The 24,257-nt window shown below is 41.3% G+C and overlaps 1 protein-coding gene across 1 annotated transcript in view; it reads left to right on the plus strand.

Moving 5' to 3' along the window:
* The first annotated feature begins 1,551 nt into the window (after positions 1 to 1,551).
* Positions 1,552 to 24,257, plus strand: part of SNTG2 (syntrophin gamma 2) — a 284,599-nt gene continuing 261,893 nt past the window's right edge. The window contains exon 1 of the mRNA XM_069974063.1: positions 1,552 to 1,671. Coding sequence (XP_069830164.1) covers positions 1,603 to 1,671 — 69 coding nt within the window. The 5' untranslated portion in view covers positions 1,552 to 1,602. The remainder of the gene's footprint in view (positions 1,672 to 24,257) is intronic.

The following is a 24,257-nucleotide window of genomic DNA, read 5'->3' on the forward strand; positions in this document are numbered from 1 at the left end:
ATGTGTAAAGTGAAGAACACCCAGTCTGTGGCAATCCAAACCATAAGGAAATAAAACAATAATAGTAGATCTGGGCTGATGCCTTCGCTATGTAACACAATACTGTACATATAGTACATGTGAGCGCTGAGGGTCCTATTACATGGAGCGATTTTTAACGACTAACGATAAAGATTGTTTGTTGTTAACCTGAAATCGTTCACCATATTACACAGAACGATAATCGTTAGTTACGATCATTACTGCAATCATTATTGAGATCGTTACTATGATCGTTTACTCCATCTGATCCCAGCAAAACAATGAACAATGTGCAATTAGGCTATGTTCACACACTGTATCAGACCGGCTGTTCTGTGACCCTGGCCGGGTCATGGAACGGCCGGTCTCAGCCCGGCCGTGGATCTTTCCGGCAGCGGAGCTCTGATGCGGGCACATCAGCGCGCGCCCGCATCAAAGCTTCCCATAGCCCACAGTGAAGCAAGCTGCCGGAGCCGCTTGCTTCACTGTGTGAACTGACAGGTCTTTCACTAAATTCCGGCCGCAGAAAACTGACATGTCAGTTTGGTTCCGGTGCTGCATGGGATCCCGGCGGGAGCGCATACGATGTGTGTACGCTCCGGCCGGGATCCCATTCAAAATAAAGTTCTGCGGCGAGAACTACGGCCGTAATTTTACGTAGTGTGAACATAGCCTTACACTGAACGATTAGTAAATAAATGCAGAACTTGAGCGAACGAATGTGAAATTACAGCGAAGATTAACGATAATTTTAGGTTCAGATCTAAATCAGCGATCAACGACATGCGAACGATTTTTCGATCTTTGCCTGCAATTCCACAGAACGATTATCGTTTAAATTCGAACGATATAGCGATTTTCCGCACAATAATAGTCCCATGTAATAGGGCCCTGAGATGTAAGAGCTGTCTAACACAATCCCCCTTTGCTCCGGTCCCTGTAGGGGTTAATAGCCACGCCAAGATCCGACAGCACCAATAATAACCCAACAACTATATTCTTATCCCATAAATCGATAGACCGTCCTAATGCATATTTTAGTCATTTCATATTGGGGACTCTCAGTAATAAAAACTCACTGAAGCATTCATCCATTCATTATGAAAACTGAAAAAAAAAATTAACCCTTTCTCCCCTCTCATCCCTAGATGATGGGTCTACTGCAAAGTATTTAGGGAAATGAGCGTTGGAATTGACTAATCCCACTGGGGTAAGTGAATAAGGGTGGGATAAAGTGGCTATAAGCCAGCAGGTGGAGAAACGTGTTAGTGACTGGCAGCGAGGAGCTATAGCAGCATCAGCATCAGTGAGGGAAGGAGGCTGAGCTGTACTGGGAGGGAGGGGAAGCAGTGGGGAACTCTCTGGATGTGATAACGCGTTAGAGTCCCTGCTGCTGATACTGCTACCGGCTGCTGTTCCCTGCACACTCCTGTCCTGTGATGGATTAGTTAGCGTTAGACAAAAGGTTCCTCTATTCCGAAAAAAACTTGCCTCCTCTTCCCAGCTGCCTGAGAGCGCCTGGCATTTGGAATAAATGACTGATACGAGATCACTCCATACAGGAATTCATCTGCATGGGAAATGAATGCTGCGGGGAAGCAGCTTCCACCCCAACTAGAGCGCCCGGTCAGCCTGTTTGTACCAACTTGGGCAAGTACTTTTCCTCTTTTCCTAATCTTCAATTATCATTGCTATTTTCTATTATAGCGATACCGTGTCAGTGACTGGTGTTCCTCCACAAAGTCCTGTCTTCTGTATTACTGATCATCATCACCATCATCATCATCATCATCCAGGATCAGCTTATCTCTAAAGCACATTCACGCGTTTCATCCCCAAATCTGCATTAGAGCTGCCAAAGCGATCCGTCCCAGGTCTATGAACCGTTCTTTGATTGAGATTTATTCGCTCACATACTTTGTGCTGATAAGTCCAGGTCCGCTCAGTGACTGGTACCCATAGGATTAGATGGCACCAGAATATCCCCCCCCACCCCCCTGAGAATTTAGTATCTGTACTTACAGTATGCACAGCCCTGGTGTTATTGTACGGAGAGATATACAGCTTATTGAGTAAAAAGTATATAGAGCCAGGCTGATGTGTCGGGGGATGGAGTTAGCGTAAATCGTGATTGAATACTAAAGTATAAAGATCACCACAACTCATATCGCTGCCCCGCCGCTCATCATATACTGAATAGGATTATACAGTGTATGATATCTATCTATCTATCTATCTATCTATCTATCTATCTATCTATCTATCTCCTATCTATCTATCTACCTACAGTATCTATCTATCTATCTATCTATCTATCTATCTATCTATCTATCTATCTATCTATCTATCTATCTATCTATCTATCTATCTATCTATCTACCTACAGTATCTATCTATCTATCTATCTATCTATCTATCTATCTATCTATCTATCTACCTACAGTATCTATCTATCTATCTATCTATCTATCTATCTATCTATCTATCTATCTATCTATCTATAATATTATACATCATATATAATGTATAGTAGAACTTTTCTTACATCTTACTCTGTTTCCGTTGAGCTCCTTAAACTATAAGAAAAAAGAAAATCAATTTCCACCTATTTCCCAAATCTCTGTTTCCCTTCTCATTCCGCCAGCCTAATGGTCATGGTAATTCCCGTCCGTAGAACATTTATCGCAAGAACACAGTTTGCATCTGGAAACCCAGAACGAAAAGTAAATAAGAGCTTAGTAACCATGATAACCAGATGTCTCCTCCGAAATCTGCAATGCTAAATATCCTTCCATGGGGAGATATTGCCAATGGCAGCAGGTTTCTCCAAAATAAAAAACTTTCTAGGAAAATCACAATTCAAGTTTTCCTAATACTAGAATATTACATGAAGCCTCTGTAATCCCACAAGGATCGGAGTCTGTCCTGATCCTCATTACGGAAACATTGTGTGATCTCTCAGAGGTGTTTATATCTCTGTTATAGCTTCATTCTCCCGTTTAGCATATGGTTCACGACTTAATGATACGGCTTCCTTGTCTATAAATTGGGGGTGATGCTGGCTCCACCTGTCCATAATGCATTGAATTGAAGAGACCATTTAGGGTGGATGAAGTGCGGACATGATGCAGTTGAAACCCGCTGGGACACTTTTGTTGATTGTTGATTCACAGAGGGTTGTAACTTTTCAAGAAAACAGGTTTGAGAACCACATGGAATCGCATGTCCATGTGGCTTTCAGTTGCATTATGGCCACTTGCCTTCTGCACCATGGGACCAAACCCTAGAGCAAAGTCATCAATGGAAAAATTGATCAGACATAGCTCTTATTCCCAATTAGTTATCCATGTCATGTCACTCATCTTGATTGACCGTCAGGTTCCTGCATTTTTATTCGTATTCCCCTTGGACAAAGTTAGTATCATCTACAGATGTCCTTTTTTACCTTTTATCATGGCTTACCATATTCCAAAATGACTATGTGATACTCCGTTGGGAGATGTGTATGCTATATGTGTGGCCACCCAGTGGTTGTCATGTGGCCTGCAGGCGAATAAAAGTTACGTCAGCAAAATGCAATGTTATCTTGAATTTGCATAATGAGAAATTGGAGTCTTTAACTAAGTTCAACGAGGGGTAACAGTGGACCCATCTGTAACTATTGCACTGCTCCAAAAATTAAAGAAAAAAGAGATTGAGGGCACTCACCACTTTTTTTCATCTGTGGTTTACAAAAGAGTCATCAGGTAAAATTCATATTGGGAGCGGACATCAAACACTCGTGTGCATGCGTACTTCATCAGAAGCCCGGACGTGCACATTCAAGTGGTGAGTGCCCTCAATCTCTTTTTTTTCTTAAATTTTTGTATATGTATTACCAAGTGGTTTTTCATATGAGGAGCACCTCCACACAGCACATACTCATAATATTCTGTCCTGCACCCATAGAGAAAGCCTAAGAATCAGGTAGTGCCAATGAATCAATCCTATACTGAATTTCTTGTATGTTATTATTGTACTGCTCCATTGTAATCTCTTATTGGTAGGTAGGTAGGTACCCCTGGAGCACATACCCTGCTATTCATAAACTAGCTATGCCAAAACTCAGAAAACTTTACATTAAAACTTTGTCATGCCAATGTTAATGGATGATAAATTCTTATAATAAATAGTGGAAAAAATGTAATTGTAGGGTTTGTGTATTTGTTTGGAATGAGAAAGGCCAGGGTGAGCAATGTCCTGTGATTGTACGAAAGTGGATTTAGCACTGTAACTAGTAGAAGTAGGAGATCACATAGTCCTGTCTTCATTGATTTTGTTTTCATGTTGTCTACCATTTATATCTCATAACCAAAACTAGATAAAACAATGTTTTTTGCCCAAATTAAATGGATATTCCAGCAAAAATCTTTTTCTTTCAAATCAACTGGTGTCGGAAAGTTCCATAGATCTGTAATTTACGTCGATTTAAAAATCTCAAGTCTTCCAGTACTTATCAGCTGCTGTACTTCCTGCAGGAAGTGATGTATTCTCTCCAGTCTGACACAGTGCTCTCTGCTGCCACCTCTGTCCATGTCAGGAACTGTCCAGATCAGTAGAAAACGCCCATAGTAAAACCTCTCCTGCTCTGGACAGTTCCTGACATGGACAGAGGCGGCAGCAGAGAGCACTGTGTCAGACAGGAAAGAATACAACTCTTCCTGCAGAACATACAGCAGCTGGTAAGTACTGGAAGACTTGAGATTTTTAAATAGATGTAAAATAAAAATTTGTATAACCAGTTGATTCAAAGGAACATCTGTCTCTATGGGTTCCATGTGAACAAAAATATAACATGCTTGAAAATATATTCAGTGCTTCAGTTATAGTAATATCAGTTATACTATATGATACATGATATATTACCCTCCCCCCCCCCCCCCCCCCCCCTGTTTTCTGGTGTTATTGAAATTAATTTTGCCTGGAAATGGGTCAATTTTTAACGACTCCAAATCCCACCTCACTGGTTGAGTTTTTGGATCTTTTTCCAGGTTGTGACAGCTCCTATACACAGCTTTCAAGACTATAGAATTTATAAGTTAATACTCCATGTGCTTAAAAAGTCCAGCTGAAGAAATAGTTTGTAAGCAAGCGATAAGTCGAAATGAGTTAAAATGTTGAAGGATGAATCAATCATTACTATAACTGTGACAGCATCCAACCAATGAGAGTATCACGGGAGAGAGGAAGGACATAGACAATGTATAGAGTATAACGAGAGGGAGGAAGGACATAGACAATGTATAGAGTATCACAAGAGGGAGGAAGGACATAGACTACGTATAGAGTATCATGAGAGGGAGGAAGGACATAGACAACGTATAGAGTATCACAAGAGGGAGGAAGGACATAGACAAAGTATAGAGTATCATGAGAGGGAGGAAGGGCATAGACAATGTATAGAGTATCACAAGAGGGAGGAAGGACATAGCCTAGGTATAGAGTATCATGAGAGGGAGGAAGGACATAGACTAGGTATAGAGTATCATGAGAGTGAGGAAGGACATAGACTAGGTATAGAGTATCACGAGAGGGAGGAAGGACATAGACAATGTATAGAGTATCATGAGAGGGAGGAAGTACATAGACAACATATAAATTATCACTAGAGGGAGGAAGGGCATAGACAACGTATAGAGTATCACAAGAGGGAGGAAGGACATAGACAATGTATAGAGTATCACAAGAGGGAGGAAGGACATTGACAAAGTATAGAGTATCACAAGAGGGAGGAAGGACATAGACAAAGTATAGAGTATCACAAGAGGGAGGAAGGACATAGACTAGGTATAGAGTATCATGAGAGGGAGGAAGGACATAGACAATGTATAGAGTATCACAAGAGGGAGGAAGGACATAGACTAGGTATAGAGTATCATGAGAGGGAGGAAGGACATAGACTAGGTATCGAGTATCATGAGAGGGAGGAAGGACATAGACAACGTATAGAGTATTATGAGAGAAAGGAAGTACATAGACAACGTATAAATTATCACTAGAGGGAGGAAGGACATAGACAACATATAAATTATCACTAGAGGGAGGAAGGGCATAGACAACGTATAGAGTATCACGAGAGGGAGGAAGGACATAGACAACGTATAGAGTATCACGAGAGGGAGGAAGGACATAGACAACGTATAGAGTATCACGAGAGGGAGGAAGGACATAGACTATGTATAGAGTATTACGAGAGAAAGGAAGTACATAGACAACGTATAAATTATCACTAGAGGGAGGAAGGACATAGACAACATATAGAGTGTCACGAGAGGGAGGAAGGACATAGACAACGTATAGAGTATCATGAGAGGGAGGAAGGACATAGACAACGTATAGAGTATCACGAGAGGGAGGAAGGACATAGACAACGTATAGAGTATCACGAGAGGGAGGAAGGACATAGACAATTTATAGAGTATCACGAGAGGGAGGAAGGACATAGACTACGTATAGAGTATCACGAGAGGGAGGAAGGACATAGACTACGTATAGAGTATCACGAGAGGGAGGAAGGACATAGACTACGTATAGAGTATCACGAGAGGGAGGAAGGACATAGACTACGTATAGAGTATCACGAGAGGGAGGAAGGACATAGACTACGTATAGAGTATCATGAGAGGGAGGAAGGACATAGACAACGTATAGGGGGAGATTTATCAAAGGGTGTAAAATTTAGACTGGTGCAAACTACCCACAGCAACCAATCACAGCTCAGCTTTAGGCAGTGCTGAAAGGAAAGCTGAGCTGTGATTGGTTGCTGTGGGCAGTTTGCACCAGTCTAAATTTTACACCCTTTGATAAATCTCCCCCATAGAGTATTACGAGAGAAAGGAAGGACTTAGACAGCGTATATAAAGTCTCCAAAGAAGTAAAGAGACAGCATCCAAAAAATAGTGAAAAAACGTGTAGCTTTATTCACCATGCTTGAGAAAGGCAGAGATACAGCCGAAACGTTGCATGGCTTGGTGAATAAAGCTACACGTTTTTTCACTATTTTTTGGATGCTGTCTCTTTACTTCTTTGGAGATTTTTTCGGACGTGATCCAGTCTGGTGAGGCGTGCATCTGGTACTACTCCTATATTGATTCTTTTACTCTAGTGCTGTTGGACTTTGCTATTTTGAGCGTATATAAAGTATCACGAGAGGGAGGAAAGACATAGACAATGTATAAAGTATCACAAGAGGGAGGAAGGACATAGAAAACGTATAGCTCTGCCAGCCTGGAACCTCCAGGATAGACTTCGAATAATTCTTTGGATAGAATTCAAACTTTTAAGAAAAGTTGCAGTTCTTCAATAGAGGACAAAAAAGAAAATGTCAGAAACAGTGTATTTATAGTGCATTATATTTGGAGCACAAAGCTAGAAATTACTTGTACAATTGGTATGATGACCTCCAAATGTTTATTGTTTATTTTCTAGTATAAGTCTTTGACAGAATGTTAAAGCACAATAACAGAATGGTTAACTCTGTACCATGAACAAGTCAGGAGAAGTGATGAGCGAAGTTGCTGAATGCTCGGGTCCATCCAAACCACAATGTTCACCACTGGACTCTGGGTGGCTGGAGAAGTGGAATGCAACCCCATGGAGCTTGGACAATATGAATACAGTCTATGGACTGTGTCTGCATTCATGTTTTCCTGGCAGCTCTAGGGTTGCATCCAACTTCTCCAACCCCCAGGAGTCAAATATCAAGTGTTCGGGTTTGGATGGACCCGAAATTTTGGCAAGATCACTCATCCATATCCAGGAGAATACTATGACAGGTGTACTCTATTTAGAATCTGGGTCACGTGACCTGTAAATCTATGGGGTTGTCCAGGTCTTATAGACACAGAGCAGGGAGAGGAGTACATAGCAGCAGATGTCTGTCTCCACTCATTCTATAGATCAGTTGGATCAGTTGCATTTGTCACCCCCGACCACCTACTGAGTTGGCAGTAGAGATGATTGAACATCGGTAAATGTTAAGTTTGATCAAACTTGAACCTTCTCGAACCTTCAGCATTTGATTCCCGATGCCTTTCCGTTCCGTGGGGAAGGTGGAGACAGCCCAAGTACCGCCTGGAAAACAGGGATACAGCCTAGGTAATAGGCTGTATCCCTGTTTTCTAGGCGGTACTCGGGCAATCTCCACCTTCCCCACGGAATGGGAAGGCATCGGATATTAAATGCTGAAGGTTCGAGAAGGTTCGAGTTCAAACGAACCTAACATTTCCCGATGTTCGATCATCTCTAGTTTGCAGCACCGCTGAATAGATTGCAATAAAACCATTCATTAAACCAGCTAAGCCCAGGGAGGACTAGCAGTGCTAGGGCCCAGGAAAAGATAGGCTCCACCTCTTTGACACTATTAACAACCCAAATAAAGGTGTTTATGAAAACACCGATATAGGCAACAGGTATGTTCTGAATGATTTCATTGATATCTATCTATCCAACAGTGCCCCCAGCTTGGTAAGTAATCAGGAGGTGACAGACTCGCTCTTTGCTACAGATATTGGATATTTATAGTAAAGTCTATTAAAGTTATAAAAAAAAATGGTAATGGTTTCATATGGTAGTCTGAAAAAGAGGGCCATAGGACTAAAAGGAGATACTTTTAGGAAGACTATTGGGACTGAAGGGGCTATGTATCAGGTTGGTTTGGTGATCTCCCTACTTGGAGGCACAAGGTTTCCTTTCCTGGAGGGATATCTGCCTATTTTTGTTTTTGAGGCTCCACTGACCCCTTTCTTGCATACACTTATTGGGAGGCACACATCTTGGTTCCCAGTGGCATCACATGTCAGGGTTTCAGTTGGGCTGTATGTTGGCAAAATATCAAAAAGAGAAGCCAACATACAGCCTGACATGTAGCTGAAAGACCTATACACTTGAATGGGCTTCACATAGTCTAAATGTGAATGGATGACCACGTTTTGAGCCCTGAACAGACAGCATTCAGCAAGTTAACCAAAGTTAAATGTTTGATTCAATACGACAATGCGTCAGGCTGTAAATCGGCATGCTTTTTGGACATTTTACCGATAGAAGCCCTGAAACATTTTGTGCCAAAATTCACATATATTTTGAGTCTTTTGCCTCCAGAATTCAAAGGAGTGGTTTTGGTATAGTCTGCTAAAATGTAATAACATAATAAATGGAAATGATTCATTTTCTCTAACAATCTATTCTTGTTAAGGAAAGTAAAAACAACAGAAAATTCTCTATTTGGTGTTCTATGTTATCCGTGTGTCATGCACCTAAACCTCATGCTCTTTTCTGTACAGGCCATAGTGTAACAGTTTAATTCGCACTGTCCCTTTTAATATTGACATTTTGTATTACTCGCATAGATGTGCAACAATTTTCATATAACTTCATATGATGAAGAAAAAGGAACAGCTGAAACTGTTTCATGGAATTCTTAAAAAAAAAAAGAAATCTCCCACCTACTGGGGTATTAGGTTCTCATTTAAACTCATTGTTCTCCTACCACTTCTTGTTCTTAGATCTTTATGCAATACTCGGAATATAGTCCACTCTTCGTCATCGAAATTCCCCAATGACCTTTGTAAAGTGTTTACTTCTCAGCAGAAGAGGCCGGTCTTGGGTGATTTATGAAGTCCTTGGGAACCCATTGTATAATTTCTTTGGATGATTCACTGCCACCACGTCTTTGCTCTTTGGCCACACTTCCAAGTCTGAAGTAGCTTTGTAGGCTTCATTATAATTCATCATTGACTAGTGACCCTCATTTGTCTAATAGCTAGGGAGGAAGAAGTTGTCGCCTAGTACGTCTACAGACAAATGAATTTTAAACACAGCTTAAAGGGAAATGCTATCATTTTAATGGGTTTAATGACCAGCCATTGGGGTGGTCTTCAGTGGCTTCTGCCCGCCCCTCCTGTCTTGATAGCTCTATCTCTACACCCAAACAGAAAGAAATCTATCAGTCAAGGCTGGTAAGTGTGGAGAAGCCACAGGTGACTGCCCCAATGACTCATCAATGACCATCAATTGCTCAAATTCGGACGATTATCGGGTGTTTAAGGTTTATGGTACCTGCAGGAAAACTGCAAACTTCCACCACTTTTATTATGAGTTTTTTAACACCATTCCATCAAAAGTCCAATTTAAAAAGAGAAACTTTTGTTCAAGCACGTTACCGAAACCCCGCCTGATCAAAACTTTTTGAATGTTTTTGACACATCTTAAATTTTTCTAAATGGAAATTACACTTTAAGGCTATGTTCACATTACGTGAAGATCCGGCCATTCTGTGACCCCGGCCGGGTCACGGAACGGCCAGTCCCAGCCCGGATCATCATGGCCGGTACAAGTACCGGCCGGATGATCTATCCGCCCGGGAAGCTCTGATGCGGGCACATCAGCACGCGCCCACATTAGAGCTTCCCATAGCACACAGTGAAGCAAGCGGGTCCCTGCTTCACTGAGTTGCGGCCACAAATAATGGACCAGTTTTTTGTGGCGCCTCATGGGATCCGGCCGGAACGTATACGATGTGTGCACGCTCCGCCCGGATCCCATTGAAACTGAGGCTATGTCCACACCGCAAATCTACGGCCGTGGTTCTGCGGCGAGAACTACGGCCGTAGATTTACGTAGTGTGAACATAGCCTAAGGTCGGACTATTATCCGTAGCACATTATCCATAGAGATGGTGCTTGCTACATCTGTAATAGGGAAAATAGGTCTGTAAATAGCAGCTTGCTGATGGTTTTCAGGTAAAGGCAAAATATATATTTTTGTTATGCAAAAATTAACTTTTACAGTTGCCTATCCTATATGAAGCGTTAACCAATAATGAGGCTTCATTTTCAATGCAAAATTTTTTCCATATGAGGGATTAGGTTGGTCCTATTGGTTCACGGCAATGGGCAAAATTGAGCAAATTGGCTGACTCACCTTTCAGTTCATAATAGATTTATTTGCATGCATCAACCTTAGTCCAGTAATTCTGTTCACCACAATACCATAAACCAATGTCTGACTTACCGCTCTCCAACGGATGCAACTACAACTCCCTACAACTCATTCTACAATTGCTGTAGGCCAACCACCGCTGTAGGCCAACCATGTGATGGAGATGATTAGTAACACTCCATAGGGATTGTATTTGTCACCATTGATAATTTTAAATTGGTTTTAGAAAAAATATTAAAAATGAAAGAAGAGAAATAATTCCAATTAATTAGAAAGGGAGCAATAGCTGTGTTCTTTTTCTCCAATACGGAAAGTTAGAAAAACAACTTCTATTCTCTCTCGGTAATTTATCTCGTGCTGCCAGCTTGTATCAAGTCTTTCTTTACCATTGTGCAATTAATAGGAAAGCATGCCCTTAATGATTAGTTGTGGAATTATGCAAATAAGGAAATAATCAGCAGTTTTCTAAAACATCTAAAAATTTTTGCAGATCCAAAATATCCCAAACGTACAACTTATGATGAACTAAGGAAATTTCTTTTTCTTATTGCTGCTAGTTTCCCTTGTCTACTGCCATGGCTAGTGTCTAGGAGGTAGACACTTGTGGTTAGGTGCATAGAGCTCCCTGTAGTGGCAGCTCCACTCAGTTCTGAGCTTCCCCATCCACAGTCCAAACGTCAATCATAAAGCCAGGGGCGTAACTAGAAATGGCTGGGCCCCATAACAAACTCTTGATTGCCCCCCTCCCCGACTGACCAATAATCCTTCAAATGTAGTAATAACTTCTAACGCTCATCAGGAGAGCTTATACTTAAAGGGATATCTGCAGAACCCAGGAGGCCCGCAAAGCCACTGGGTGCTGCAAATGATGACAGCTCAGGGGGCCCAGTGTATATCAGGAGTGGGCCACTGGGCCCCTTGGTATGGTGGGCCCTGTAGCAGCTGCTTTGGTTGCTATGGTGGTAGTTACGCCCCCGCATAGAGCGAGGAGGAAGAAGCTCTCAATACAAATAGGTCACCTATGGAGAAGACCCTGCCTCCTGGTCAACTGCAGTAGCAGTGGTTAAACACCTATTACATGGGGCGATGAAGAGGAGCTAAAGAGCGCTTGCTTGTTCCTCATTCTTTTCTTGCTGATGGAGCTATTACACGTGTTGGCAACAAGCCGGTAAGAGCGGGGGGGGGGGGGGGGTAGAAGATAGCAGTGGTCTGCTGCTTCCATTCCTATTCCATGGAGTGACTGCAGCAGATTGTTGCGATTTTAGTTGTTTGTCTTTGAACACGTTGAAAGACATCCTCAGGTATTGTTTTTGCATGTCTAGTGTGTATGGGGACCCTATGTTGGATTTAAACTGGTCAAAACCATTGCCCATGAGAACATAAGCCACTACAAAGGGTTATTCTAAGTGGCATTTTGTGTTTAATTTTAACTAAATGACTTGTTATACAGTTTTTGTTGGGTTAAGTGGTTTACATTGTTCTTATATGCAACTGAAAAATTAACAGTTGGACAAATTTCTGCCAATGGTTATCACATATGGATTTACACAGCTTGTATTCAGTTTATTGGTGGCTATAGTAATAGCCCATCCTATTGGCATCACATTTAAAAGCTATATCTCTATAGGTGTATGAAAGTAGCAGGGTATTTGGGAATGGGCCTTTGCCCCCCTCTTCCCCCCATACAAACGAACCATGATTTTAGCCCAGACTTAAAGGGGAACTATCAGCAGGATAGATGAATCTAACTTGCTGATAGCCCCCTATTGCACAGGAGATGGTGGGGAGGAAGTTATGTTTTTTTACCAAAAGGGCAGACTAGCTGCATCGGGGGGTGATGACAATCTTCTATGTTTCTTTACTGGCGCAACACTCAATACTAGTTAATGCTTCTAAAGTACATGAATCATGGTCATTGACATATAGTAAAACAGCAAATATTACATTTACTTTGCAATTAAATAGCCGACGTGTTTTGAAGGAGACAGTCATTCTTCCTCAGGTCCTAAACATACCTTTGGAATCATTGCATTGAATTGCAAGGATAACTTGTAATGCCATATCCGCTCTCTTTTTTTCTTTCCTTTATCAGGCAAACCATCCATTCTCAGTCCTTGGACATCTGATTGTTGCAAATATTAATCTATACAATGTCTATAGTTATGTGACTGATACGGCTTCTATTCTTTTGTCTGTAAAGCTTATAAACCATATGAAGCCCTTGCCCCGGCTCTTACACAAGAACAATGCTTTAGCACTGACAGTAGACGCACCAAGCTGTGATCTCTGTAGCTTAAACACTGTGGAAATAGCTATCATTGATCTCTACAGTGAGTGACACGTCTGTTCTCTCTGTTGGTTTCCGAACATCTGACAGTTTATTAATGCATCGAGTAGTGAATATTTGCCTATTAAGTATCTGGAAAAATGTCAATGTATGCTGACCTGTCATTCACTCTAGATATCACTGGTCTCCTGTGACTGCTGTTTGACCTGAGAGCACTATCAGCACAAAGTTAAATCCAATGCACCGAATGGGGAGGGAAACTAGATGAGTACACACTATATAGGGCGTAGATAAAGGAGCTGTTTGCTTTAGAAAATCCATTTTGCAAAGCATATTAGGAAATTTTTAATTTATAGGTTGATAATCCCCAAATCCTGGCAGTCATGAGCTTTAGCATATAAATGCTAAAAAAATCATTTTCATTTTTGTGCATTATGGGGTCCTATATTAACCTGTCTGTATATGCGAGCTGGTGTAGGTTTCTACAACAATTTATAACTTGTCCCTTTATGGTAGGTAGAGATGAACGAAGCAGTTGGAAATTTGTTTTGCTAGGTTTGTGAATTTTGGGTCAAAGATGGTAATATTTGTGAAATCTTAATAAATTTCAATAAAAACAGCCAAAACTATAGTAGCTACAGTACTGGGACTATTACAGAAGGACGCAGAACAGCAAACCATCAAGAATTTAATGCAAAACAGATTGCACAAAAATTTGCCAATTGTTTGAGGAACTACCCAGACTATGACAATGAATAATTCTCCCTCTATGGGAACAACCCATTACTTTAATTAAACACTGTGAAATTCTTCATTTTTCCTGTGATGGTGCTATAGGAGAAGTGAAAACTTCCTACTCGATTTCCCAGTAGAGGGTAAATGATCCATAGGGTTCTTAGCAGAAAGCTACCTCTTATGACAGGATTTGTTGGGATCTAGTCGCGTTCCTCGATTCATGAAATACAACTGAGACTGAGACGCTGTTGGCCATGAATCTATGTTTATCCTGTGTGTAGTTTGCATTCTGAGCTCGGTCTGAACACTGTCCTGCTTCTTCTGTTCTTCTAATTGATTCGCCTGCCACACCCGTCTCTCTTTGCTGATTTCTTTCTAGCCCCTTCACTGTTACTTTATTTTGCTTAGATGTTTAACATTTGGCTTCTCCATTCACCCTTGCTGTTTCTGTTCCCATGTTGGCGTGTGTGTGGTCCAATCACCTTCTGGACCAGGTCATTGGTCTCCTATATAGTTCCCTAGCAAGCTCAGTGTGTTTTCCCTGCTATCTGCTTTCTATGCTATTTGCTTAACCAAGTACCTTGTGGTGTTCAGGTCTTGTGTAAAGGAATATAATAAGTAAAATAATAATATCAGTTGGCAGCAGACCGCCGGAGTTCCAATGGGTTTAGCAGTATCTGTAGAAAGCTTGTTACTCATCAGTATAGGGCAGGGTGCTGGCAGACAGGTGAGAGGCCTTTGAGATTGGACCAAGAGAGTAGTATATATACTTAAGGAGACTATCAAACTGGTTTATGAAGTATAATAAGCTATGTGAAAAAGTATGGAAAGTAGATCCTCTTTGTTTTGACAAGGGGCAAGACCCCCCGAAAAAGGTGTGTATAATTGGGTAACTATTAGAGATGAGCGAGTACTTTGTGTTGTTCAGGTGCTACTTACCGCTTCGGTCTTCTAGCATCTAGCTTGTGGCTGCAGCAGTCTCCTGAGAGGCGATAGTGAAGCTAGAAGCAAGTCTTCCATTGCTATTCTGAGGGATGGGATCCATCCCAGGGTTCTTAAAGAACTCAGATCTGTGATTGCTGCCCCCCTGACAGATCTGTATAACCAATCCCTGCTAACAGGAGATGTCCCCGATGATTGGAGAACAGCCAATGTTATACCAATCCACAAGAAGGGGAATAGAGAAGAGCCCAGTAACTACAGGCCAGTGAGCCTGACATCTGTAGTAGTGAAAATGATGGAAACTCTTCTAAAAAAGAAGATAATGGATCACCTAAGAATCAACAATTTGATGGATCCAAACCAGCATGGCTTTACTGGGGGCCGATCATGTCAGACTAATCTCATTGATTTCTTTGATTATGCCACAAAAGTGCTGGATGAAGGTGGTGCTGTGGATATCGCCTATCTGGACTTCAGCAAAGCTTTTGATACAGTTCCCCATAAAGAGCTGATAGAGAAGTTGGAGAAAATTGGACTAAATCCCTGGATAGTTCAATGGATTTGTGGTTGGCTGAAGGAGAGATATCAGAGGGTTGTTGTTAATGGTGTATATTCTGAGCAGAGACTGGTTACAAGTGGTGTGCCACAAGGGTCTGTTCTGGGTCCTATTCTTTTTAATATGTTTGTAAGTGACATAGGAGAAGGGTTGATAGGTAAAGTTTGTCTGTTTGCTGACGACACAAAAGTGTGCAATAGGGTGGATATTCCTGGAGGTGTCAGTAATATGGAAAATGATTTAGCTTTGCTAGATACGTGGTCCAAACAGTGGAAATTGAAGTTCAACGTTTCCAAATGTAAAATAATGCACTTGGGGAGGAGGAATCCTCTATCCGAGTATTACATCGGCAGTACTGTGTTGGAAAAGACTTCAGAAGAGAAGGATTTAGGGGTAATGATTTCTGAAAGCCTTAAAATGAGTCACCAGTGCAACCAGGCGGTGGGGAAAGCAAATCGTATGCTGGGGTGTATAGCTAGAGGTATAACCAGTAGGAAGAGGGAGATTGTGATCCCGCTGTATAGAGCTCTGGTGAGGCCACATCTGGAATACTGTGTCCAGTTCTGGAGACCTCACCTAAAAAAGGACATTGATAAAATAGAACGGGTCCAAAGACGAGCTACAAAAATGGTGGAGGGTGTGAGGCATAAACCATATCAGGAAAGACTTAAGGATTTGAATCTGTATAGTCTGGAGGAAAGACGGGAAAGGGGGGACATGATTGAAACCTTTAAGTATGTTAAGGGACTAAAAAAGGTTCAAGAGGGGAGTGTTTTTAGTAAAAAACTGAGCTCAAGAACAAGAGGACACAGTGAGAGGTTAGTTGGGGGAAAGATCAGAAGCAATGTAAGAAAATATTATTTTACTGAAAGAGTAGTAGATACCTGGAACAAACTTCCAGCAGAGGTGGTTGGTAAATCTACAATAACAGAATTTAAACACGCCTGGGATAGACATATATCTATCCTAAGATAATAAGGAAGAAAATACTAAAAGGGCGGACTAGATGGACCCAGTGGTCTTTTTCTGCCGACAATCTTCTATGTTTCTATGTTTCTATGTTCTATGTTATTCTGGTCAAGTTGCCAATCAACTCAATGTTGCAGATAAAGCCTGACAGGGACTTGTTTACATCAGCTGTCTCAGAAGGGAGGGGGAAGAGGGGGAAACAGAGAGAGGAGCTCACACACAGATTTTTGTGTCTTCAGTAGAAAGTAGCAGCTCAGAAGGGGAAGGAAACTGAATAGATAATAACAAGTATGGAAGGAATTGTTAGTCTGGACATGGACAGCAAAATAGCAAAAGTTATGTTTGAGTGGAATGCCCCTTTAAATGGGCACTGACAAATAAAGTTAAATCAGCACGGGAGGTGATATACTACATCTTTGAAATGTACTTAATTTATTTGTTGCCTGTTTTCTATATGAAATACAATGCTATACATTCGGCCACTAGGTGTCTAACTTACAGCAGCTGAGGCTCCATCACTAGGGCCATTTGGTCTTTAGTGACAGCAAAAAAAGAGACCAATTTTAGGAAGTGATGTCACTTGGCCCAGTGTTGTCTCACCATGGGCAGCAACATATCAAAACTTATGTTTGAGCGGAATACCCATTAAAGGCTCTTTATGAGTTGAATATTGATTTGATAATAGATGGCAGTAAGGAGCAAACATTTCTCCTTTAGCATCAAAGTCTGAGGAAAATTAGATTGTAAGCCCCAATGGGACAAGAAAAGATGTGAGTGATGATAGTCTCTATTTTGGTGCTATATAAGCGAAATTGGATTTCTGTCCTAAGTGTGATGGTGGCTTTGGATAGTCTCTGCTGATTGCACATAATAATCATTTCCCTGACGAGTATTTTTTTTCTTCTTTTCTTTTTTTTTTTTTTTTTTTTTACAAAATCTTCAGAATTTCATTATTGTCATCTTATTTTTTTTTCTTTTGTATAGGAAACAATGAAAGCTTTTTTTTTTTTTTTTTTTTTTTTGGAAATATCAGTGCACTTATCCTGAGTGTGTCATTCTCACATCACAGCAACACATTAACATCAGAGTAAAAGGCTAGAATGTTTCTAAACTTGTTAAACAGAATGCTGCATGATTGAAATCCCCCTTTGGCGGATGCGGGCTGAGCCGAAATATCATTAATTAGAAGTGACAGCAGACTAAACGTGTCAATAAAAAAAAGAAAGGAAGCTTTCTCTTCATTAAAGTGCTCTCTGTAGACCCTCATCATGTTTACATTGGTGTTTATTACTCAGCCAGACAGATGGTAATGCCGCCCTCCCAATCAAGGTGGAGAAGGAATATTTAATAGGGTATCAAGTGCCGCTTATTCCCTGTCACTAAGTCTCAACCAAGATACAAACTCCAAGCACATTGGAACAGAGAATTTCCAGTTTGACTTCATGTCGTACAGTATATAAAACAGTCTGATTACATCTTTAGAACATGCTGTGTTCCTCTTAAAGGAACGCCACAGGGGTTGTCCGGTTTAGAAATTTTTTTCTACAGCTTATTAAAGAAGTCCAAGGGGTGTCCATGTTCAGGACCATCATCTCTTGACCGGAAGAGAATGCAATTACAAAGCAGCATCTCTTGCTCTGGAGGACCTGGCGGCCCATTGACTTGAATTAGAAATGTGTAATGCTTCAGTTCTCCCCTTGGGGGCACTGTACAAAGGTTAAATATTGATTGCCCTAAGAATCAGTGAAACAATGGCAGTTGCACGCTAGATTGCAGAACTAGCCTCAAGTTAACCGAACTGTAGCGTCTAAGGGCCCGATTCCACAGGGCGATTTGCGTTCGAAAAATCGTTAGATCGTTCGTAATTGAACGATAATCATTTAGTGGAATAGCAGACAGCGATTAAACAACCAACGAGAAATTGTTGGACGCTTGATAGAATTTGGACCTATTTTTATCGTTAATCGTCTGCGTATCGTTCGGTCGTTCACAGTAGTGACTAACGCAGTAGCAACAAACACAGTAGCGACCACAGGACATCTGCAAGTAACGATTACCGTTCCGTACAATTGGGTGGACGATATCAGGTAGTTCGATGAATCTATGAATAATCGCTAAGTGGGATAGGACCATAAGGGTCCTATTCCACGGATAAATAATCGGCCAAATCGGGCCGATTCGGCAGATTATAGCTCAGTGGAATAGAGACAACAATCAGCCCATCATCTTGTCATCGACTGATCGTTTATTTAGGTTCAAACCTAAAATAATCGGGCACCGACTGCGCATCGCTGGGTGGAAAAGCGATAAGCAGCGGGCGACCGACGATTTCACAAGCACCATACATTACCTTCACATGCTGCAGGTCTTCTCCTGCACTCCTTCTTCCTCCCGGTCCCGCGTGCAGCAGCAGCTTCGGTGCAGCCTGTCCTAGCTGACAGACCACTCAGCCAATAACTGTCCAGGACCGCCACGGCCAGTGATTGGCTGAGCAGCCTGTCAGCTCAGACAGGCCGCACCGAAGCTGCTGCTGCACGCGGGACCGGGAGGAAGAAGGAACGCAGGAGAAGCCCTGCAACATGGTAATTTAATGTATGGTGACAAGGGCTGCAAGGACATCGGTAACGATGTCCCTGCCACCCTCACTAAACGATTATCGGGTCTTGTAATATGCCCAGTAAACGAGTGCCGATCGGCGCTCGTTTACATTATTGAACGGGTCCCCATCAGCCCATGGAATAGAACACTAAGACTCAGATACCCCCAGGACTTACTGTCAAGCTGGATAGAGTAATGAGCAGTAGAAATACGTAAGCACTTACTTATACTAGAAGATAACAAAACAATGAGGAGGTGACCATTAGATGACTGGAACTGGAGATAATTGATTGGTGCGGCATTTGATTACCGGTGGCTGCGGAAGTTGGCTGCAGCCCTAAGGCTGCCTGGATAACATAGATACAGCTTATGGCATATGACTGTATCTATGTTTTCCAGGACCGCCTAGGGCTGCATCCAACTTCTGCACTGCAGCCACCAGTAATCAAATGCCGCACGCTCAGATTTTAATAAACTCGGGTGTGCTTGAGGTTTGCTCATCTCTAACTAAAAGGCATATATATGATCATTTCATCAGCCAGGAGGAAGTCAAATCTAACAAAAAGGGAATTAATAAAATGATTGGCTATAATTAAGGACCCTATTGCTGCGTTTACACGAAACGATAATTGGCCCGATTAACGATGTCGGGGTAACAATTTTTTTTTCATAACGATCAGCGTTTAGACGGTACGCTATATCGTATGGAAAATTTGTTTGCGATCGCTTAAGCCTTTCTCACACTTTGGTTAAATCAGCGAACGACTGTTCACACGGAACGATCTGCGATTTTTTTGCAAACGATCAACGACGATTTGAGAACATGTTCAAAGATCAAAATGAACGATTTCTCGCTCGTCGTTTGATCGTTCGCTGCGTTTACACGTACGATTATCGTTTGAATTCGATCGTTATCGTGCAAATTCGCACGATAATCGTTACGTGTAAACGCAGCATAATGCGGGGTGATTATGTGGCAGATATCACACTACATAATAAGCCTAGTGATCAGCCGACAACAAGCAAATGCTCGTTCAGCGGCTGATAGCATGACTTTGACATGTTACAATATCATCCCATGTAATAGGGGATGTGCAAGTTTAACTATATTAGTTGAGATACGAATACCCCCTGAACACCATTGATATACACTTATAGATTAAGATTTTTTTTTTTTTTTACGTTTTAGCTGAATATATAAAATGTTAATATAAATTGAACAAAACTCAAGACCTGCAATTTTTTTTCCTACAGGTACTGTGTCTTATTTTCCTCAATTCTCTTGACAACCGGTGCATGTCCCCTTAGTAAAAATCTAATTATCTGACTTTGCGTGACATAGGCTTCTTATCGCAGGCGGTAGTCAGGTTTTTATTACTATTTTACAATATTGTGCACAAATATAAAACGTGAAGCCGAATACTTGTTAGCTGGCTTTGTGATAAAGCTCTTCTCCGAGAATTTGTAATTACTGTAGAGTAGATTCATTCACAGCATTTTGCAGCATTTTGCTTAGCAACTTCTTTTATTAGACTTTAAAGGCTAGAACAAATATAACGACCCGCTCCTGCTGTTGCCTTAAAAAAGACGGCATCAGACTGGAATATGTGAAACAATAAAGTATATATCATTTATTGAAAAAAATAAATAAATAAATAATGTATATGGCAAAACGTGCTTTATATCACATGTTTTGTTGATTTAGATTTTGAAAGTTGTAAAGACAGGTACACTTTTATGTATTTTATCATTTGATTAGAATGGAGCCATTTTTTATGATGCCATTGTATTGACATAACTTCCTCTTTGGGTAGGGAGGTTTAAAAAAATAAATAAATAAATAAAAAAGGTTTATAACTGCATTATAATAAATACGACTTCCAATTTTGGCAAAATTTTTGTTTTGTAAATCATCAGCGCAGGTTGACTTGCAATACAACCTCATAGTGCTGGTCTGCTCTATAGGCTGCGTTCACACTAAGTATATTTCAGTCAGTATTGCAACCAAAACCAGGAGTGGATTAAAAACACAGAAAGGATCTGTTCACACAATGTTGAAATTGAGTGGATGGCCGCCATATAACAGTAAATAACGGCCATTATTTCAATATAACAGCCATTGTTTTAAGATAACAGCAAATATTTGCCATTAAATGGCGGCCATCCACTCAATTTCAACATTGTGTGAACAGATCCTTTCTGTGTTTTCAATCCACTCCTGGTTTTGGTTGCAATATGAGGACCACAATACTGACTGAAATATACGTAGTGTGAACCCAGCCTCAGGGTGTAGGATGAAAAAGTTTTAGAGAAACTTTTCTCAAGACTGGCCTACTCATCCATTAGTCTTAAATAAAGCCCCACCCCTTTTTCCTCAGATGTATGTACATCTCCTACTAAAACCAGCCAGCTTGCCTGGTGTGAAACAAATCTACACCTTGTATCATGAATTACAGGCCTCGCCTTGTTGCCCCCCCTTTCCTGCCCACCCATCAAGTGAGTAGGGGTTACGGCTGGTGTGCGCCATGGAAAAGAGGCAAACCTGACCCTTTTCTACGGCGTACCCCAGGGGTGCATCTTAATAAATCTCCCTCTCAGTTCACAGACCAGATGAAAAAAAGAACTGGTGTTTGATTTAAAATATAACTGTCATTTAAATGTTTTTTTTTACATTTTTTTTTAGTACAAGAAATTTTAAGAAACTCTGTAATAGGTTTTATTAGGCTGCGCACTTTGGCAGTGCTGGGAGCCGGGGGTGACGACCGGCTCCTGACACATGTACTAAAAAAGCTGTTTTGCAGCCTCCTCCTCCTCCCCCCTCACTTCTTATCTGTGGATTATCAGGCGAACCCATCTTCATTAAAGAGGAGGAAAGTCAAGATGGGTTCTGCTGTGTCCATTATAACCTATGGAGGGGTCAGGGGTCGAGGGGGATGAGTGAGCAGGAAAAGGAGACAAGCGGCTGTACAGTTTGGACACTGGGCACATAAAATGCCAGATTTACAGGTAAGAACGGTCAGTGCTTATCTGAGAGCTTGGTAAAAGAAGATTGCAGGATGTAGTGTTTTGGACACAGAAATCTTACTTCTCAAGTGTGTGTGTGTGTGGGGGGGGGGGAGGAGGTAGGAAAACAGCTTTGTGAGTACAGAAGGAAACTCTTTTGCGTAATAAAACCTATAACAGAGTTTCATTAAATCGCTTGTACTATTGGTATTTATTGATGTCTGATTTTTTTAAAATATAATTTGTGTATGGGGAGGTTGCGTCATGAGCACCTTCCCTTTTTTCTTCTATTAGGCAGCTTATCATAAGAACAGTTCTATTGCTTGGAGATCCACTCCATCTGTTTCCAGGAGGTAAGTTGCATTGTTGGCTACAACTTTCCCCAATGATAACAGCTAATAGCTGACAAACCCCAGGAGATTAATTTATCATCTATTTAGGAGACAACCCCTTAAAATCACAGTTGGCAACAACCTTTCCAATAATAACAGCTAACGGTCAGACCCCAGGAGATCAATTCATCATCAGTTTATGAGACAACCCATTGAAATAATTGCTCTTAAATTGATATTTTCTTCTTGTCATTAGTCAATGGGTGGCTCTAGGGCTTTGCCTTTATTCCTTCTGGAGGAGAATTAATTTACATATTTCTTTTCCCTCAGGCATTATTGTCTGGGGGTCTCCAAAGGGAAAAACATTTTTTATCAAAAACTGTGTTAAGGGGGAACTCTGGAAATCCCCTCCCCTCAAATCAACTGGTGTGATAAAGTTGTACAGATTTATAATTTACTTTTAGTAAAAAAAAAAAAAAATCAGTCTTCAGCTACTGTATGTCCAGCAGGAAGTGGGGCAATATTTCCAGTGTGACACAGTGCTTCCTGCTGCCACCTCTGTACATGTCACAAACTGTGAAAGCAGTAGCAAATCCCTATAGAAAACCTCTCCTGCTCTGAACAGTTCCAAACATGGACAAAGGTGGCAGCAGAGAGCACTGTGTCAGACTGGAAAGAATACACCACTTCCTGCAGGACATACGGCAGCTAATATGTTCTTGAAAACTTGAGGGTTTTTTTTAATAGTAATTTACTAATCTGTATAACTTCTGGCACCAGACAAAACCTGAAACATCTGTGTGTCCCTCCCTTTTGATTCTGGACTTAATTTTAGGGATCCCTGTCACTTTAAAAAAAAAAAAAAAAAAAAAGTGTAAAAGGTTTTGATAAGTAGGGTTTGGAGTTCTTAGATCCTCACTGATCTGTAGACTTAAAATGTCTGAGCTTGTGTCTGGCAGTGAGACAGGAGACAGTGAGACTCGGCCCCATGCTTTTCCTGGCTCTATCTAACGATCAGTGGGGGTCTTACACCCCGACCAATGAAAGCTTTCTATATGTTTGTGTGATTAAAAAAAAAGTGACAGGGACACTTTAAATCTTAAGTCATATTTTAAAATTGGGCACTGACTACTTTCAGTAAGCAAGACTAGACAGACAGCCTCTTTCTTTTGGAGGACAGCTAATTCCTAGGGAGCATTGCCTGACCTCTAAAATTCCCTACACCAGCTGGAGGTCTCAACAATTCCCCCCCAGAGCTGCGATCAGGGAAGGAATTATAGATTTGTCACCTTAACCTTTGCAGTGAGTGATCATCCGCCCTCTGGATCCTTGCCATTGTATTCATGAAATTACATCTTTGTCTTCCAAGACACCTTGGCTCATTCTTGAACTTATTTTTTGTATCTTTTCACTTTTGCATCTTTTTTTTCAAAGCCCTTTCATATTAACTACTAAAGGGGTTTTCCAGGAGCATAAAAATATACGGCAGCACCCCTCTTGTCTACAGGTTGGGTGTGGTACTGCAGCTTAGTTTCAATTACATAAATAGACAGAGGCATAGCTAGGATTCATGGGACCCCATAGCAAAAAACTGTACGCCCCCCCCCCCCCACCCCACCCCTTACCTACGCACAACCCAATCTCTTGTGACCAGAGGCAGAAGCAGCTACAAGAGTGACTGGCAGAGCAGAGAGACAATGGCTGCTTGCTCTGTCAGTCCACTGTATTTAACGATAAGGGGCCCATTAGAAGCCCTTATGGTTAAATACATAGGTGCAGGAGCAGACTACCTTCTGCTTAACCCCTTGTGTACTGCAGTGTGTAAGTGACCCAAAGT

This window comes from Dendropsophus ebraccatus, chromosome 6, assembly GCF_027789765.1.
Source record: "Dendropsophus ebraccatus isolate aDenEbr1 chromosome 6, aDenEbr1.pat, whole genome shotgun sequence".
Lineage (NCBI taxonomy): Eukaryota > Metazoa > Chordata > Amphibia > Anura > Hylidae > Dendropsophus > Dendropsophus ebraccatus.